At 35.5% G+C, this 21207-nt stretch overlaps 1 protein-coding gene across 7 annotated transcripts in view; it reads left to right on the plus strand.

Moving 5' to 3' along the window:
• The window catches only part of PHTF2 (putative homeodomain transcription factor 2), a 166928-nt gene that overhangs the window by 133348 nt on the left and 12373 nt on the right, over positions 1 to 21207 (plus strand). For 5 of the 7 annotated variants that reach the window (XM_074379304.1, XM_003921138.4, XM_074379303.1 and 2 more), the window contains 6 exons: positions 286 to 441; positions 7035 to 7253; positions 14892 to 15020; positions 16810 to 17082; positions 17310 to 17441; positions 19477 to 19563. In XM_074379304.1, the coding sequence (XP_074235405.1) occupies positions 286 to 441; positions 7035 to 7253; positions 14892 to 15020; positions 16810 to 17082; positions 17310 to 17441; positions 19477 to 19563 (996 nt within the window). The remainder of the gene's footprint in view (positions 1 to 285; positions 442 to 7034; positions 7254 to 14891; positions 15021 to 16809; positions 17083 to 17309; positions 17442 to 19476; positions 19564 to 21207) is intronic. The other 2 variants (XM_074379308.1, XM_074379307.1) reach the window with 1 other exon arrangement.

Genomic DNA, 21207 nt, shown 5'->3' on the forward strand with positions numbered 1-21207 from the left:
TTCTTATTTTTGGAAGCTATTTCAAATGTTTTTTGAACAGAAATATTATAGGATAATATCTGACAAATGGCTATTGAAGTACTTTTAAAAGTAAAAATGCTTTAAAATTATAGTCACTGATTTAAGACTTCTTTTTAGAAAACCATGTTATACTGATTAGTTACTTTGTGGTACTTGAGGATATTTTGAAGTTGTAAGTATAATATAATTTCAAATTTCATAGTTTAAAAGCTAAAAGGTCTCTTAGAAATTACCTAAAATCCTCTTTGTGTACTCCCAACTTAGGATACCCAAAGGACAATAACGAATGTCTCTGATGAAGTCTCCAGTGAGGAAGGTCCTGAAACGGGATATCCATTACGTCGTCATATGGACAGGACTTCTGAAAGCGTTCTTCGGAATAGAAAGTCGCACCATTATAAGAAACATTACCCTAATGAGGTATATACTTTGTCCTTAAGTTTATACATACATATCTGTTTTACATGTTACTAATTTATAACTTCTTTCAACAATTAAAAATTGTTGAAGTAAATATTTCATATTATTATCAATATTAATTATTGTGATCTGGATTTATAAAATAGCAGTTTTAGGTTTATGTATTGCACATCTATTAATAGATATTTGAGCTCATTTTGTACATTATCTTTGAAGACTTAAACATTGTTGTTTGCTTTTAAAGAAGGTCATTCAGGAGAGAGAATCTGCAGACTCCTATGTTCATCTTTTCCACAATTTGAAAGGCTTTCTACATTTGATCATAGCCAAGTTATTATTTTAAGTAATTTCCTTCATATTGCTGTCACCAGTTATTAAATATCCCCATACTGCAAAATTCACTTTTTCTTTGTTTCCATTTTTCCTTATTAATTTTTAGTTTCTCTAAACCCTTTTCAACTATATCATATCTCTTGAGCTTAAAATTATTTAAATAAAAAAGAATTTCATTCAATTGAATTTTCAGTTTCTGATCTAAGGGTAGAACATTTGGCTTTAAAGCAAGTAAATTACACTGTACGCCACTTTTTTGATAAACATGACCTTCTACTATTAGTATCTTTTTCCTTTAAACTTGTAAAAAATCATGTTATGCTTTGCTAGAATATGAATGCCTTCAGAGTATTAAGGTTAGAAGAGTTACTATTCTTTGCACGCTATTCTTTGTGATTGTGTCTCTGATTAATCTTTCTGGTGATTGTGGTTGTGTTTCTTTTCCCATTGGCTGCCATTAGACAGACACTAATGCCAATGTGTCTGCTTCATTGCCTCTTCACCCATATCATCTGATGTACTGTCCCTTGTTCCTAAACCTTGTAAAATTCTGTCTTACTCTGTGTACTGTTAGAAGTCAGTTGTTGCTGGAAGGGAGCTGGAGGGCTGTTTGACCCCTCTTCTACAGAATAAATTGTTTGGCAGTAGAGGTATTTTTCTCACTCCATGATCTTTGCTCTTCTGGGTGTATAACTGTATTTTAAATGATGAGAGTTCTTGAAGGGCAGAACATTGTTCTACCTACTAATGTTAACTTTGAAATTAAAAGGTTGCTTAAAATCTTTATTTCCAGCTAAGTAAGCCTGATAGTAAGCATTGGTTGGTTTACATCTTTTTTAATGACATAAGGAATTACATAAATATAAAATAAGGCTATACAATTCTTTATATAGACTAGGTGATTTTTTTTTTTTTTTTTTTTTTTTTTGTGATGGAGATTCGCTCTTGTTACCCAGGCTGGAGTGCAATGGCGCGATCTCGGCTCGCCGCAACCTCTGCCTCCTGGGTTCAGGCAATTCTCCTGCCTCAGCCTCCTGAGTAGCTGGGATTACAGGCACGCACCACCATGCCCAGCTAATTTTTTGTATTTTTAGTAGAGACGGGGTTTCACCATGTTGATTGACCAGGATGGTCTCGATCTCTTGACCTTGTGATCCACCCGCCTTGGCCTCCCAAAGTGCTGGGATTACAGGCTTGAGCCACCGCGCCCGGCCCTGACTAGGTGATATTTTAAAAGCTGCATTCAGTTCTAAAATATTTTTCCTTTTAAACCAGCTTTAAAGGGCTTTTTTTGAAAAAAAATAAAAAATAAAAAAAAAAATAAAGCCTTCTTTGAATAAATAAAATTGAAACAGAAGATTCATGGTGCTTTTGCATTTTTATTCATAAATTAAAATTTATTTTATAAATTATTGTACTCTCTTCAAATTACTCGTAATGTTTTTCCTTTAAGAGTGAGGCATGAAAAAATCATTTGGACCCACCCAAACACAGTGAGCAAGCACCTTTACCACCTAGATTGTGTCATTTATCACTAAATAACCAAAACAAAACAAAAACAAAAACAACAGCTTCTTGAAGAAGTGACTGATTCCTGATTCTTATTTGTTGCAGGAAATACACAAAATGACCATGAAACCTCTTATAATATGATAGAGAGCCAGGAAGCTATCAAAGACTACTTAAGGTCTTTTCAGAAAGACTTGGGAGCTAAAGATATAGTAGTTTGAACTTTAATTTTTCTTTATAAAAGTATTCTAATTGATAAAAGAAAAACAAAATGAAAAAGAAAATTCTTTGGGGAAGTATTTTGTGCATGAATGGGATTGGTGGGCTTTACTGTAAGAAAATGGTCATGAACCTAGCCATTTGTTGTAAGCCTCCCAGATGGTGATATCAGTAGGTCAACTTTTTAGGGGCATCTATTTTTTAGGGAAGAATCATCCTGTCTTCTGGTTGGATGGGAGTAGTAGATAGTAAAACAGGCTGCTCTGGTGTTTGGCACCAAGGGAACTGGGGATGAGGTGGGAATCTTATTTAATGTGTAGACTTTCATTTAATTCCCATTTTTGGCCTTTTTCTATTATCTACCATATCTGGTTGACTTCTTCCAGTCTCTTGTTGGGAGGAATTGCTTATCTGGGATGCAGGAGGTGTCCTAAGGAACTGACAACTTCTTTAAAGCCTTTGTTCTGTTTCCTACTCTGTCCTGCTTTGTTCAACTATACAGATATTTTTCAGTTTTTACTCCCAATTGTAAGTTAGCTTTTCATCTAATAAAGGTAACATTTGATAAGAAGCATAATGAAGAAACCATGGGTGTGGAATTAGGCTATCTAAATGACCTTGGGAAAAATTATTTAACTTCTCTTGAGTTTTTTTAAACAATTTTCCTTCCACCCCCACAAAAAGCGTTTATGTTATAAATCCATATTCTCTTCAAATAAATACTCTGTGTATTTTGATTCTGTGTTCAGTTTTAGCTATCTAAAGATTTGAAATAGGCTAGGTATAGTGGCTCACCATGTCTGTAATCCCAGCACTTTGGGAGGCTGAGGTGGGTGGATCATGAGGTCAGGAGTTCAAGACCAGCATGGCCAAGTTGGTAAAACCCCATCTCTACTAAAAATACAAAAAAAAAAAAAAAAAAAGTAGTTGGGCATGGTGGTGGGCCCCTGTAATCCTGGCTACTCAGGAGGTTGAGGCAGGATAATTGCTTGAACCCAGGAGGTGGAGGCTGCAGTGACCTGAGATCGCACCACTGCAGTGACCCGAGATCGCACCTGTGTGACAGAGCAAGACTCTATCTCCAAAAAAAAAAAAAAAAATGTGGTTAACTTCAACTGATTTCTTCAATTCTCAAATTTTCTTTTCTTACACTTTATTTGGCAATTTGTAGTGAAATTCACTATTAATCACGCAAATATTGTAGGTAAGATTCTGTTTGAAATGTAGGTAATTATAGGCAACAATTTTTAGTTTTGTGTGTGTGTGTGTGGTTTTTTTTTTTTTTTTTTTTTTGAGGTAGAGTTTCATTCTTGTTGCCCAGGCTGAAGTGCAGTGGGGCGATCTCCGCTGGCTGCAACCTCTGCCTCCCGGGTTCAAGTGATTATCCTGCGTCAGCCTCCCGAGTAGCTGGCATTAAAGGCGCCAGCCACCATGCCCGACTAATTTTTGTATTTTTGGTAGAGACGGGGTTTCACCATGTTGACTAGGCTGGCCTTCATCCACCCACCTCGATCTCCCAAAGTGCTGCGATTATAGGCCCGAGCCACTGCTCCCAGCGAGATTTTTACATTTGTAAAATTACCCACTTGGCTAGGCACAGTGGCTCACGCCTGTAATCCCAGCACTTTGTGAGGCTGAGGTGGGAGGATCACGAGGTCAAGTGGTCCAGACCATCCTGACCAACATGATGAAACCCCATATCTACTAAAAATACAAAAATTAGCTGGGCTTGGTGACTGACGTGCACCTCTACTCCCAGCTGCTCAGGAGGCTGAGGCAGGAGAATGGCTTGGACCCAGCAGGCAGAAGTTTCAGTGAGCCGAGATCTCGCCACTGCACTCCAGCCTGGTGACAGAGCAAGACTCCGTCTTTAAAAAACAAACAAACAAACAAAAAAAACACCACATTTCTAAAGAACTATAGATGTATTCTTAATCCTGAAATCATTCATTAGTTTCAGTTAAAGTCATTAGGCTTTTAATCCTGTTACTTATTTCTAAATCTGATTAGCAAACCTTCATTGGAAGATATATATAATAAACTACCTTTATCAATTTTTTTTTTTTTGGCTGCACATGCGGTGGCTCATGCCTGTAATCCGAGTACTTTGGGAGGCTGAGGTGGTTGGATCCCTTAAGCTGAGAAGTTAGAGAACAGCCTGTGTAACATGGTAAAACCCCCATCACTCAAAAAAAAAAAAAAAAAAAAAAAAAAAAACCAAAATGAAATTTAGCCAAGCATAATGGTACAGTCATGTAGTCCCAGCTATGCAGCCCTGCTTCAAACAATAAATAAATAAATAATAAGAGGCCAGTGCCGTGACTGACTCCTGTAATCACAGCATTTTGGGAGGGTAAGGTAGGCGGATCACTTAAGTTCAGGAGTTCCAGACCAGCCTGGCCAACATGGTAAAACCCCGTTTCTACTGAAAACACAAAAATTAGCTGGGGTGTGGTGGCAGGCTCCTGTACTCCTAGCCACTCAAGAGACAGGAGAACTGCTTGAACCTGGGAGGTGGAGGTTGCAGGTCAACTCAGATAGTGCCACTGTACTCCAGCCTGGGTGACAGAGGGAGACTCCATCTCAAAAAAAATAGATAGAAAGATAGATAGTTAGAAAGAGAGATTGATTGATTCTGGAAAGCAGTGCAAAATTTATTGTCAAATTAATATAAATAATAATAACTCACTTCAGGCCAGCTTTGGTGGCTCACGCCTGTAATCCCAGCACTTTTGGAGGCCAAGGTAGACGTATCACCTGAGGTCAGGAGTTCAAGACTAGTCTGGCCAACATGGTGAAAACCCATCTCTACAAAAAACACAAAACTTAGCCAGGTGCAGTGGTGTGCATCTATAATCCCAGCTACTTGGGAGGTTGAGGCAAGAGAATCACTTGAACCCAGGAGGCGGAGGTTGTGGTGAGCCAAGATCATGCACCACTGCACTGTAGCCTGGGTGACCGAATAAGCCTCTGTCTCAACAAAAAAAAAAAAAAAAAAAAAAAAGAAAGAAATAACTCACTTCAGGGACAAAGTGAGCACTCTAGGTAGGTGGCTTTAAGGTAGCATTTGTTGAGCCCCTGCTTTGTGCCAGGTTTGTATTCCATGCTCTGTTAATTTTTAATAGCTTTTTAAAGGAGAGCAGGATGAATGATAAGAGGTAGGAGCATAATTAAGTCGTTGAGTGGAACATAAAGCAAAGAACAAGCCATGCTTAGGTGGCATAGGAGTAGCCCACTGTCGCTGGAGAAAAAGGTTGTGGTATGATGTGGAAGACAAGGTCAAAAAGACATACGCATGAAGATGAGCATGCTAGGTGAAGGAATTGGAACTCTTTCCAGGAGAGCAGTGGGAAGCCAAGGAAAGATTTTGACTAGAGGAGTCAAAGGACAGCTGTGCTTTAGGAAGTTTATTCTGGAAAGACAAGGGAGGACTTTCAGGCAAAGATCAATTAGGAGGTGCTTACAGCAATGAAAGTGTAAATGATAAAGTCTGAACTCGGTGATAGCACAGGAAAGACAAAGGGATAAATATAACATATTGTAAAGGTACATGGCAAATCTAGTCACAGAGGAAAGCAAAAAAAAACCAAAAACCCAAAACCCAAATTTGAACATACCTGGCCATAAGGATGGCCATTACAGTGATTTGTTCAGCAAAAGTTCTTTTTAATTAATTTAAATCACAATTTTATTCATCTTTATTTTGTACGTTAAAATCTCCCAGATAAAGTAAACTGATGAAATTATTTAACTTGTTTTAGTTTTTTACTTTTACACCACAGGTTATCTCAAGAACATGAGTTGGCAATTACCTTCTTGGTTTAGATGTCAATTTTATGTTAATTTATTTCATTTCCACTTGCGAAACAAAAACAGTAGATAAATGAAACCCTCACTTGCTTAAAAAAAAAAAAATTGACTATAATAAGAAAATACAGTCATTCCTTGGTATCCATGGGAGATTCGTGGATATCCGGCCTTCCTGTAAATAACAAAATCCAAGGATTCTCAAGTCTCACAGTCAGCCCTGTGGAACCTGATGCACATAAAGTCAGTCCTTGCCCTCCAGGTCTACAAAACTGTCGGTTCTGCATCCCAGGAATATTGGTTTTTCTATCTGCAGATGTGGAATGCATGGATATGGAAGGCCAATGGTATCACCTTTAATAACATCAATTAAAATTGGTTAATGTTCACCATGCAGACCATATGAATTTAGTCTCTGCCTACCTGAGTTGTGAACTTCATATAAAATTTAAGAGAAAATAGTTGCAACCTTTGCATGCAAAGTAATATCTGAGCTGAAATATGAAATCAAATAAATTTTGATGTGAGGGTATTTTGGAGTATGTGAGGGTATTTTGTTACTGAATAAAAACTAATATATTTTGTAATGTTTTGCTGTCTCACTGTCCTTTGAGGTTATATTTGTTGTTTTAGCCAAAAGTATCAATATATGAGTTCTGATAGAATCCTTTGAGTTGGAAAGGGTACATAAATTGTATTAATGTCCAAGAATATCTTGATTTCAGGATGCCCCTAAATCGGGTACTAGTTGCAGCTCTCGCTGTTCAAGTTCCAGACAGGATTCTGAGAGTGCAAGGCCAGAATCTGAAACAGAAGATGTGTTATGGGAAGACTTGTTACATTGTGCAGAATGCCATTCATCTTGTACCAGTGAGACAGATGTGGAAAATCCTCAAATTAATCCATGTGTGAAAAAAGAATATAGAGACGACCCTTTTCATCAGGTTGGTTTATGGTTTGGGCTTATGTGGAGTTATCAGTGAAGCTTCTTTGAGTTTATGTTCAGATTTTACAGAGGTGAAGAAGCAGCTTACATTCAAGCTTATATTTCTATAATTTTTGTTATGTGAGCTGTGGTCTGGCTTCATCAAAACATAGAATCTCAGTACTTACATTGTGGTTGTGTATGTTCCCGAAAACTTACTGGTAAATTGAATTTTGTAAGTCAAATCGTGTGTTAGGTGCATTAGTACTTTCTTAAGCAACACACTTTATGGCCAGATGCATGTGCACCTTGGTCTGAACTCCATCTATAAGGTTATATTCACAAATCTGCATCTCATGAATATCAAATTTGTATCTCCAAGTGCCCGTAGTAATACTGTCCAATGGAAATATTATGAAAGTCAAATATATAATTTTAAATTTTCTGGTAGCCTAATTAATTTTTTTAAAAGGGGAAATTAATTCTAATTTTTATTTAGCTTATTAGATTCAAATCACTTCAACGTATAACATGAAACATATCAATGAAATATTTTGTATGTTAATCCTAAATCTTCAGAATCCAGTGTAAACACTTCTCATTTCGGACTAGCCGTATTTCTTTTTTTTATTTTTTATTTTTTATTTTTTTATCTTTTTTTTCAGACGGAATCTCACTCTTGTTGACCAGAGTGCAATGGCCTGATCTTGGCTCACTGTAACCTCTGCCTCCAGGTTCAATGATTCTCCTGCCTCAGCTTCCTGAGTAGCTGGGATTACAGGCACCTGCCACCATGCCTGGCTAATTTTTTTATTTTTAGTAGAAATAGGCTTTCACCATGTTGGCCAGGCTGGACTTCAAGTCCTGACCTCAAGTGATTTGCCCGCCTCAGACTCCCAAAGTGCTGGGATTACTGGCGTGAACCACTGTGCCCAGCCAGACTAGCCACATTTCAAATGTTGAATAGCCACATGTGAGTAGGGTACTATATTGGACAGCACAGTTTTATAAGATATCTTTATTTGAATGTCCTACCAATACCTGAAATTTAGCTAGTCCTCCCTCATAAATCTGTTTTTATTGTTGCAGTCAGAATTTTGGTGAATGACCTCTCCATTCATTTAAAATTGTCACTCTTCCTCACCTTCTCTCTCTTATCCAACTCCTCATCTAATTCTGTCAATAAAACCAAGTAAAGTCAGAAAACAAGGAAAAAAAAGAGAACTTTCAGTCTGATAAAAGAGTAATGCATAGCTATCAAAGAACCTTCTGCTATAACACCACCATAGGCTGGGTGGCTTAAACAGCAAACATTTATTCCTCACAGTTCTATAGCCTAGAAGTCCAAGATCAGGGTGCCAGCATGATTAGTTCTTGGTAAAGGTCCTCTTCCTGGCTTACAAAGCTATCTTACCCTTGTATCCTTACATGGTAGAAATAAGGGAGCTCTAGTCTCTTTATCTCTGTCTGGTTTTGGTTGGAGTTAGAGTGATTTAAAGTCCATATTAAAGAGCAAAATATCAAGAATAGCAAAAACAATTTTGAAGAACAACAGAGATCTTTCCCTACTGGATATAAAAATTTACTTTAAATTTAATACTCTCAAGATAGTATGGTATAGATATATAAACATATATATACCAATGGAACAGAATAGAAAACCTAGAAATAGACATATGTTTGTAACGGATCACTAATATGAGATGATAAGTGGCATTACAAATCAGTAGAAAAATAATAGATTATATGGTTATGAGTCAAATGATAATACATTTGAAAATATATTCCAAATAGTTCCTAAAGGTGAAAAGCAAAACTTTAAAAACATTTAGAAAAAAATATAGGAGAAAAATCTTTGTTACTTCAGGTTAGAGAAGAATTTTTAAAAACAAGATATAAAAAGCTCAAACAAAAATGGAGAGATATATTTGAATATCTTAAAATGTAAAACTTTGGTTATGTTAAAAGACAAGCCACAGGCTGGGAGAAGATAATTTCAATACATTAACTGTCAGAGTGTTAACACATACAGGATGTAAAGAATTCCTACAGATGAATAAGTAAAAGACAAATAACTGAATAGAAAAATAAAAGGATGTAAACAGACAACTCACTTGGATGACTAATAAAATATAAGTGGAGATGGTCAGCCTTGACCATCTTTCCTAGTTAGGGAAATACAAATTAGAACAATGAGACACTATTTTATATTGATCAAATTGTCAAACTTTAAAACCTGATAAACTTCAGTGTTGGCAAGAATATGAAGAAAGAACCCTTTAATGCTGTTGTTTATTTCTACAGCTACTTTGGAGAGCAGTTTGTCATTATATAGTCAAATTGAAGTTCTATATATTCTAGGACCCCTTCATTCCACTTTAGAATGAAACTTTAGGAGACAGACACAGGGAGACACATTAAAGATTGTTAATTGCATTGTGCATGATACTGAAAGTTGAAAATGTAATAGCCATTAATAGTGGAATTAATAAATCATGATGTGTGATAAAACAGTATACAGCAGTGAAATTGAATGAACTCGGCTGCGTATATCAACATGAATAAATCTTTTTGAATATAATTTTAAATGAAAAATGCAAGCTGCCTTTACTTTAGATATATACTATTTATTTAAGGTTGTAAAATGTGTAAAACTATATTACATATTGTTTATGGATAAAAGCATATGCAGCAGGAATATGAAGATAAGCAAAGGAATAATGTACACCAAGTTTAGAATAGTATGTCTGGGGGGTAAAAGAAGGGAAGGGTGCATAGTGGGTTTCAGATTTACCTGTGATATTTTATTAAATATCTGATGCAAATAAGGGAGCAGTTAAAATGTGATAAACCCGACTGTTACTATCATTCTCTATCGGATTGAAATGTTTCAGTTAAAAAAATAGATCCATTAGTTTAGGCTTCAGCTATGGGAAAAGTATTAGGGGAAAGGAAGCTTCACTACAAGGGGTTGAGGAGTGAGAATGGGGAATGACGTTTAAAAAGTATGGCTATGGCTGCGCAGTGGCACACGCCTGTAATCCCAGCACTTTGGGAGACTGAGGCAGGTGGATCACTAGAGGCCAGGAGTTCAAGACAAGCCTGACCAACGTGGTGAAACCCTGTCTCTACTAAAAATAGAATCAATGAGGTATGGAGAAAATGTTGACTGGTGGAATGAGATTTCTTAGAATTTTGGAGGGGAATCATAGTCAGGAAGCTTAGCATGTGACAGGAAGAGGAAAACAACTTCTTCTGAGATAGGAGGATAAGGATGAGTGCATGGAGCAAGCGAGATGATAAGAGAGTTATTGCCTGATGATCCCTTTTCTGTGAAGTGCAGGAGTCCAAGGGATCTACTGGCAGTAAGGGAGATGATACACTAGGAGGCTTTTTAACGATGGTGAATGCTTTAAGTTACCATTTGTGGGGAATGGAGAAAGGGGACAGAAAGGGAGAGGGAGGGAGGAGAGAGAGAGAGAGAGAGAGAGAGAGAGAGAGTGAGTGTGTGTGTGTGTGTGTGTGTGTGTGTGTGTGTTCAAGCCAATGCACACATCGAAACAATCACACTGCCCTGGTACATTGTGGAGAGTCTAGCTGGAATTTGAAGCCATGAATTTGTAGTTGCCTGTGCTATGTACAGTTATATGATGTTTTCTGGAATGTAGTTGGAATAATTATATCTGACATTTAATAAGCATTTGCTTATGCCACACACTGTACAAAGTAATCTAGATAAGCTATCTCATGCATTTGATCTTCATAACTTGTGGTAATGTAGTTTATTTTCATTTTACATTGCTCTGAGTTGAGTAATGTGCCCAAAGTCACACAGAGTAAGTGCTCAATAAATAGTTGCTGTTCAAGGGACAGGAGAGGAGATAATTGAAATGGTGGATCTGGTGGGAGTCTAGTCATTAGATTGTTAGATTGAGAATGAAATGAAAGCAGGAAGGGACTGATACATTTAAAGATAGGTGTGTTCAAGGGAACAAGTGTTTTAGAATTGAAGGTTTGAGAGACCAGGTAAGATGGGAGGTTGTAGTAGATTCCTTTTAGAAGTAGAACAGTTTCGTATGGTGACAAGATCTAGGGTATGGCTATGGGAGTAGTGTAGAGTCCCTAGTAATGAAGAAATGAAAAAACAATGAATAATCCATGAAACCATAGGATGTTGAATGAGTCATCTGCGTATTCATCTAAGTCACTGAGACTAACAACTGGAGTTGAGATTGAGGGAAATGCCTGTGAGTTATTTTCCTAGAGATGGCAATAAACAGCATAAAAACAGGGACCGTGTGTTCTCAATATTGTATCACACAGTGTGAGGTACACAGTAGGTATTTAATAAATATTGAGTGCTTGAAACAAAATTAAATTTTTTCAACACATGCCAATTAGGCCTTTCTTAAATGATTTTTAAAAATGTTTTATGATGTCTATGCGGAGTAAATTGTTCCTACTCTGCTGCTTTTTGGGTAAGATAAAATGTGTTAGTGTTCTACTCTGTATATGTAATTATGATATTCTAGGCTTATATTGGTTTTGCTTTTAGATTAAAGACTTGATCTTAGACATATTTTTAATTCTCAGATTTCAAAATATAAAGCTCATGTTTTTAGTTTTACTAGTAGCTAAGTAATGGAAATTAGTTCCCTTTACTAAAAAGCTGCCTGTTTTTTTTTTTTTTTTCTTGTTTAACCAGTCTCCGTTAGGTTTGGAAGAGCTTTGTCTGCCTACCACAAAGATGGAAAAATCCCTTCTCATGAAAAAACACTGAGCATTTGTTCTAATCAGAATATTTTCGAATGTGTATTTTTGTTTTATCGGTTTTTTTTTTTGTAAATACTAATTGAAACATTTCCAAAGGAGAAAACTTTCCTCCTCTAGACTTCCTCCATAGCTGAATATATAATGACATATAAATCTATATTCAGCTGAAATTCATTTTTTAGTAAGTATAAAGCTTTAAATGGCTGCATTCCCACAGTTGGTAACACCAGAATGTGATTGTCATGGTGAATTTATTTGAAATAAAACATGCCACCATTTTAGCATTAAGGTTTTCAGGTAATTTTGAATTAACAAAGGAGCAAAGCAGTTGAGATTTTAAATAAGGAAAAGGAATAATCATTTTATAAGTTATAAATTTTTGGAGCTGTGATACTGTCTCCAAAGGAAAACAAAAATTTAAGTTCTAAATTTTAGTTTGAAAATGTATTTAGAGGCCAGGCACCATGGCTCATGCCTGTTATCCCAGCACTTTGGGAGGCTGAGGCAGGCAGATCACTTGAGGTCAGGAGTTTGAGACCAGCCTGGCCAACATGGTGAAAGCCTGTCTCTACTGAAAATACAAAAATTAGCCGGGCCTGGTGGCAGGTACCCGTATCCCAGCTACTGAGGAGGCTGAGGCATTAGCATCACTTGAACCCAGAAGGCAGAGGTTTCAGTGAGCCAAGAGCTGTATCACTCCAGCCTGGGTGATAGAGTGAGACACAGTCTCAAAAAAGAAAGAAAGAAAGAAAATAAGAAAATGTATTCAGAATAACCTGTGTGATAAAATTATAAAATGGAATTATTTGCTCTGTTGTTTTCCCTGAATCTTTAAAAAAAAAATATTTCATGTGATGCTGTTCTCCACACTGAGGACATGATTCAGCAAGACTCTTTTTCAGTGTACATTTCACACACATGTGCACACAGACACACACATGTACATAGATAGCAGTCTTTTAGTTTCTATTATTTTTTTCAAGTTTCTACACACAACATTGAAAATATAATTAAATCTTTTAAAATTCAGTTTCTAGTTGCTGTCTTCTTTTTTGTCTTTTGTCTTTCTAGAAATAATATCAGATGCTAGTTAGAGTAATTGGCAAGTAGCTAGATATAAAAGGAGTACTTTTGGAAGGACAATGAGAATGTCCTGATTTCTTGTTTCTGTCTCTGGTTGGGGTTCTTGGTATTGATATTCATATAATTAGGAAGATCTTAATTTACTATTCCAGACTGAGAGTTTAAAAAAGTCTATAAATCACTGGTTGAAATCTCTTTCCTCTCAAGTTAACAATTCTTTCCTTTTAGCTTCTTGCACTTCTTGTTTTTGGCTTTTTGATTCCATTATGTTTAAAAATTATTAAATTTCTAAAGAAAGTTTGATACATATTTTGGTACAGATTCTTTCTTTCCCAAAATGGAATATTGTGTTTGGAGGTAAACTAGGAAATAACATTTGAGAAATTAAGTTGGTAGTTAATAGCTAGTATCTTAGCACTCTTCAGGACCTCAAGTAATGAAATGCATACCATGAAAGTTAAAGTATACTAAAATCCTATATCTCTGGAAAAGATAAAAATTTTCCACCTCTACTTTCTTATTGAATTATTATTATTCAACTTGAGTTGAAATTAATCAATGCAACTTTACTCCCCCTAGAGCAAAGTGTTAAAAGTTTACAAGAAACTTTCTTTACCATATTTTAATCACATTTTGTCTTCTAAAGAATTAATGTATCTGGAGTAGATTCTTCTGTTCATTGTTAGAATTTATTTTTAATGGAATATATTATAAAATTTTAATATTAGAATGTCAAAGATCTATTTCCTGAGATTGCTACAAATGCCAAAACTATCGTTTTTAGAAAATGTGACAAGTGTATGATTCCTTAAAAATATGCTAGAAATACTGCAATGTAAACAAGCAAACTGATCTCTCTCTGGGTCTAATCATTTAGTGTTACTTCTCTTTTCAAAGTCTGATTATGTAAAGGTTTAGTGTGTCATTAATTTTGTTGCTGTCATTAACTCAACTGCTCTGTTTTGGGGCTGGGCACAGTGGTTCACACCTATAATCCCAGCACTTTGGGAGGTAACAGCCAGTAGATCACCTGAGGTCAGGAGATTGACCAGCCTGGCCAACATGGTGAAACGCCGTCTCTACTAAAAATAAAAAAGTTAGCCATGTGTGGTGGTGCATGTCTGTAGTCCAAGCTACTTAGAAGGCTGAGTGCTTCAGTTTTGTACCATTTGCTCTATGTGAAAAAAAAATTAAAAAGTTGAATTGGTCCTTTGGAGAAATGCTGGATTAAAATATCAGAAAAATAACTTAAGTCAGATATTAAAGGTTACATATGTAAGGAAGAGTCATTTTTGGAATAAGACTGTAGCACTATATAGTCTTTCAAAGAGATTCAAATCTCGGATGTCATATTCTTTTTCAGTGAATCATCATTAAGTTGGAAAATGGTTACTATAAACTAGTTGATATCCATTTGTCTTTTAACATTAGTATATAACAGCTGTGCAGACTGATTAACAACTAAGTACTTTTACTGACAGGTTTTAGTATTTTTTGAACTTAGATTGTCTAATACTTGTTACAGAAAGTTCTCAACCTATACAGTTTTATAACCATGTAACTTCTTATATGTTCAGTTATATGCCAACTAATTTTAAGATAAAATTTTAGTGTCTTAAAATTGTATGTATAATAAATATATTGGCTATGTACAGATCTTTATGTTTCATTTGTAAAACATACATTGATGTTTTTAGTTTTGTTAAAATCGTATGTGTATATGGAGACATATATTCTATTTTATATGCACACATTTTATTTATTAAATGTGATCAGTATCTGTCCTAATTTTTTTTTATAGAGTCATTTGCCCTGGCTCCATAGTTCCCACCCAGGATTAGAAAAAATAAGTGCTATAGTATGGGAAGGTAACGATTGTAAGAAAGCAGACATGTCTGTACTTGAAATCAGTGGAATGATAATGAACAGAGTGAGTTTTTAAATTTTATTCTTGTAGTTCAAGGATAAGACTTAGTGATTATCAGTATATAAGATAATTACTGGAATGTTATGTTAGTAACCTGCTGACCTCATTTCTTTACCCTGAAAAAAAAAATTATATGTGTATATTTGTTTCTGTCTGTGATTTAAACCATGATTTGTCACCAAACCACTCTTCATCTTTTAGTGTTTTCATTTATCTGACCAAGAATAGAGGATACAGTCTATAATTTTTCTCTTTTATGCTATTCTTTCTTTTGAAATTCAGGAACTTATAGATGTATGCAGGTGTTAATAAAGACTTTTCCTGGAACTAGAGATTGTTAGAAAAACTTTAAAAATAATTAAAAAGTCTTATTTTTCTGTATCATTCTTACTGATTCATTTATTTAATGGTACTTAAAACATGAAAAAAATAAACTAGTAAATTTGCATTCATACTTGCTTGCCTACTTAAATATATAGAAGTAATGCAGATAGTGGTAAAAGTCTTGAGTAGTTTGAAATCTAATGCAAATACTATAGATGTAAATTGTATTTTCTATTATTTCTTTTATCAGGTAATTACTGATTTTTAAAATGTGTTGATTTCTCTGGACTTTTTTAAACTTATAGTTTCTAAATTTCTGTGGTGCATTATTATGCTAGAACTCTTGTCCACACTTTAGGACAAGAATGAAAATAATTGGGTCTAGAAATTAATAATCCTCCCTATTACATATCTCAGTGTGAGCAATTAAAAACACTTGACCAGGAAGTCTCTGGAATCTTGGATCTAGTTTGTGCTCTGTAACATAATTACCTGTGAACTGGCAGATCCCTTAACTTAACAGTAGTCTCATTTATCTAATACATAATATAAAAAGTTGTCTACATGATATTTAAGGTCCCTTTTAGTTCTGCCAGTCTAGCATATTGGAAACTCTTACATCATCCCATTATCTAATACCCAGGTTTTTGTTTTTATATAATTCCCTCACCTTTTTCCCTTTCCATTTAATTTTTTCCTTCTATCTCTCTTCTAAAATGCTTTTAGAGTAGACTTTTATTTATATATTGGACTACTCAAAGAGAAACATAAGTGGCTGGGCATGTTGGCTCATCCCTGTAGTCTCAAGACTTTGGGAGGTTGAGGAGGGATGATTGTTTGAGCTCAGGAGTTCAAGACCGTCCTGAGCAACATAGTACAACCCTGTCTCTACATCTCTACAGAAAACAAAAAAATAGCTGGGGTGATGATGTACATCTCTAGTCCCAGCTACTAGGAATGCTGAACTGGGAGGGATCACTTGAGCCCATGATTGTGCCACTGCACTCCAGCCTGGGCAACAGAGTAAGACCCTGTCTCATAAAAGAAAAAAGAAAACCCCAAGGTACAAATGTATGAAATAAGTGTAATGTTACGTTTTTTTCTTAAATGAATTAAATTTAAGTGGATATGAGATCTCATTCTCTTTAATATTGCAGTATTTGTGAATATTTCTAACTTGAAATAATGAAATACATAAATTTTTTTTTTCAAGATCTAGATAAGACAGTCAATCCTTTTGCCATCTACTTAGTGAATTAGAGATCTGATGAATTGTTTTTAAGATCTGAAGAATTAATGACATATTTTATGTGTAGTAGGTTCTCAAACTTTAATGGGATTCAAATTATATATTAAGGTGAATCTATTTTAACAAATGATTTCATATTGCTATAAATAATTAATTTCACTGTAGATAACATTTATAATTTTATTTTTCTTTTCTCTCTCTTCCCCTGGCTTCCTCAAGGTGAACAGCCATATACCAGGAATAGGATACCAGATTTTTGGAAATGCAATCTCTCTCATACTGGGTTTAACTCCATTTGTTTTTCGACTCTCTCAAGCTACAGATTTGGAACAACTCACAGCACATTCTGCTTCAGAACTTTATGTGATTGCATTTGGTTCTAATGAAGATGTCATAGTTCTTTCTATGGTTATAATAAGTTTTGTGGTTCGTGTGTCTCTTGTGTGGATTTTCTTTTTTTTGCTCTGTGTAGCAGAAAGAACTTATAAACAGGTGGGTATAATGTACACTTCTGAATAAGAATATTTTATTCTTTTCATCATATTAAAAGTATTCCTGAAGTATTTTATTATTTCATTATATCATTTTTACCTAATTATTTTTCTTTTTTACTTTTATAGTACTTAACCAAATAAAATCTTAACAACTTATATTTTGTTGATTTTTGCTTTTCTGTGGTAATCTACTTGAAAATTAATCCTCATCTTAATCTTTTTTAGCGATTACTTTTTGCAAAACTCTTTGGACATTTAACATCTGCAAGGAGGGCTCGAAAATCTGAGGTTCCTCATTTCCGGTTGAAGAAAGTACAGAATATAAAAATGTGGCTATCTCTCCGTTCCTATCTTAAGGTAGAATGGGAGTGATAAAAGTAGTTTTAACATGCTGGCCTCTTCTGATAGTTCTTGTTTCTTTATCAATATATGTCTCTAGATATGTAGTAACCAACTTTAACTCATTCAAAAGCTGGTTTAAGGATTTTGTTTCTACTAGACTGGTTATCACAAACCAGCAGAGGGAGCCTGCTACTTAAAAAAGAACTTTAAAAACAATCTAACCAATAAGTTTCCTCACAGAAGTGACCTATTACTATTTTTAAATATTAGTTTGCAATTCAGTGTCAATTCTTTTCATGTCATTATTTTCCTTTAATCTTTTAAATAATTTTCCTAATTATGGAAGTGTGATATAAAAACTCTGGAAGGAAAAGGGAAACATCTAACTTGTTTTTAGAAAAACTTTTTTCCTAAGGATTACTTCTTTTTATTGCATTAAATAGCAGTAGAATGTCATAATATGTGGAGTAATCCTTCAAGTTCCAATGATATTTATTCACAACACTGTCTATATCTTAGTAGAGTTGACCTAAAGACCAGTTATCCTCTGACATACCTAGCTCTTTCATGCTTTATATTTTGAAATATTAAAGTAAAAAAATTTTGCACTATTTATCTACTCATATTTAAAAAAAACATTGTTCTGTTTATTAATTTAACTTGTTAAATTTAGCTCACTTAGTGTCACTGCTGCAAATTGGCTTAGATATTCTTTTCCTCACTATGACATTTCTGTTGTATGGAGGGATGAATCTGAACTTCATTGCTTGACTTAGTATTCATCCAAAATTTTCCCCATTGTCAACCCTATGCAGGTGTCACATTCTTTTGTACATTGTTTATTTTATTCAGTAAACACTTAATTTTATGTTAACTGTGTGCCATTCACTGTGGATGAGATGAAAGCCCCTAACCTCATACTTAAGCTTATACTTCAGTAAAGGAAACATGTAAGCCCAAACCTAGGAATTATCCTTGTTTAATCTCTAGCATCCAGTTTATCACAAATTCCTGTCTTTTCTGCTCCCAAAATATGTCTTGAATCTATTTGCTTCTCTTTGTTCCATTTCTACCACCCTCATTGAAACCATCAATCATCTGCCTTGTGCTACTACGGTTACCTCTTAACTGGCATTCCAGCATTCACATTTCTTCCTTTCATTCCTTTCTTCAGTCTGCCACCAGTGAACTTTTAAAAATGTATATTTGGTCCTATAGTCTTAAAACTTTTTGGAGGTTCCCCATTGCTCTTAAGATAAAGCACAAAATCTTAACAAGGTTTATAATGCCCTTTATGATCTAGGTGCTGCCTTATTCACCTGTCTTTTTGTCTCATTTTGAAACACTCTCCTTCCTAACCCAATACATTCCAGCCACGTTAGACTGCTTCGGTTCTTTATGTGAGCTGTGATCCGTCCTGGTTTATGTTCTTGCACATGCTCTTCCTTCTATCTAGAACACTGCCATGTGCTGTCATACCCCTGCCCTCCCCCTTAGTTTGTGTAAATATCACTTCCTTAGGGAGATCTTCCCAGATCCACGCTTGTAACCCTCAAATCTAAATGAAGTCTCCCTGCCACGTATCTCAAAGCATCCTATATCTTTCCCTCTTAGCACTCATCACTATTTATCACATCTATCTGTGATTATGAGCTTGATGTCTCAGTACCCTCCTAGTTCCTGTGAAGGTAGAGGGACCACGTGTTGTTCTCTGTTGTTGTCTTTCTAGCACCCAGCACAGTATCTAGTTCTAAGCAGGTGCTTAAGAAACATTTGTTGAATAAATGATTTGTGTTTGACAAAGTATTTGAAAGTTATACTAATAATTTTATGCTATGTAGATACAGATACCCTTTTAACTCTGTTGCAAATCTTCACGAAATCATAACACTTTCATTATCATGAAAATTCATCTAACTAAGTATATTGTGGGCTATGATCAGCTCATGGTGATGGGTTAACATCTTTATTGAAACCATGGAAATTATCTGCTAATTAGTAAATATATTTTAAAATGTTTCCTTTTCTCCCCTCCGCCCATGCCCCACAGCGTCGAGGTCCTCAGCGATCAGTTGATGTAATAGTTTCATCTGCTTTCTTATTGACTATCTCAGTTGTATTTATCTGTTGTGCCCAGGTAAGTTAACTCGCTCCATCTAGAAATTAACCAAATATATAAATGCTACCTTTAGATTAATAAATAATCAAACAGTAATATAAGTAAAGCCTAGTTAGAAAAGTAAGTTTTGAAGTTATCTTTTTGCAGTTTGTTTTTTTTTTTTTGGTAGAATAAATAAGTGCATCTTACCTCTATGCCATAAGTTAGCATGTGTGCTCAAATATCTGTTGAATGAACAGAGATTAATTAATTTTTGCCTAGAACCCTTCTCATTATCTTTACTTCCCAAAATAAACATATGGGTTATGAAATTGTTCCATGAATGCTCAATTTATTCATGTTTACTATTCTTTTATTTCTTATATCTGAATTGTTAATGTGATTTAACTGCTGTTTACTCTGAAAAGGAAATTTTAGTGACCCAAATCAGTTAGGAAATACAAAAGTATCTCAGGATATGTACTGCCATAGTGCACGGGAACATGTTCTCAGGGTCTCCTGATGGCTGTGTTGTGGGCCATGTAATAGTAAAATACAAGTTTAAAAGTATTAAAATTTTAAAAACCAAAATAATCAAACATAATGCAAACTTCCATTTCAAGTAGCATGACATGCTAGATTACCTGGAAATTCTTCCGCTTTAAAACATCAAATGAGTCAAGCACAGTGGCTCACACCTGTAATCCCAGCACTTTGGGAGGGCGAGGAGTATGGATCACCTGAGGTCAGGAGTTTGAGACCAGCCCACCCAACCAACATGGCAAAACCCTGTCTCTATCAAAAATACAAAAATTAGCCAGGCGTGGTGGCAGGTGCCTATAATCCCAGCTATTTGGGAGGCTGAGGCGTGAAAATCACTTGAACCCAGAAGGCAGAGGTTGCAATGAGCTGAGATCCTGTCACTGCACTCCATCCTAGGGAATAGATCCAGACTGTGTCTCAAAAAACAACAACAACAAACACACCAAACAATGCTGGGGGGGAAACCCTCAGCTTTTTAATGTACATATTCTATACATATCTGAGTTCATAAGATAATAAAAGGCCAAAAATGAAGATAAAACTGAAAACCAGAGCATTTAAGAATAAGCATTAATGCCATGGCGGCCTGAGAATAAGAGAGTCAGGTACGTTACCTCTCTTAGTATTGTATCCCAGAGACTTGAAATTTTATGCCCACATAGGACAGGAGATGAGGCCTTGACCCGCATACCTCCCCACTCAAACCGTGAAGTCAAACCCTCCAAGATCTACAGCCTCAGTGAAAAGCTGTTTAAGAAAAACAGTCTGCTCACCAGCACTGGAAGACAAGAAGGAAGCTTATCTGACTCTGGATGGCAAGGATGGGGGAAAAGTCTCTTCTAAGAATATATAATTATAACTCTGCCCTTATTAGAGGTTTAGGGTTCAAATTGACATTATACATCTTATCCTATAACAATCCACAGAGGGGTCCTAGGCCCCTGGATACCTGACAGGAGCAAAATCAAGGTTGTTTGGGGGGCATGCGACTTCAGTCTAGACCTCACAGGATCCATAGATAAAGCTCCTTCTGGTGTCAAAACAGGAAGAAGCAGTCTAACATGAAGGAGTCAGCAGATAAACCAATAGCAGGATTAGATCTCCAGCTATTTTAGTTTGATCAGGCAGAAACTAGGTGTT

This window comes from Saimiri boliviensis, chromosome 10, assembly GCF_048565385.1.
Source record: "Saimiri boliviensis isolate mSaiBol1 chromosome 10, mSaiBol1.pri, whole genome shotgun sequence".
NCBI lineage: Eukaryota > Metazoa > Chordata > Mammalia > Primates > Cebidae > Saimiri > Saimiri boliviensis.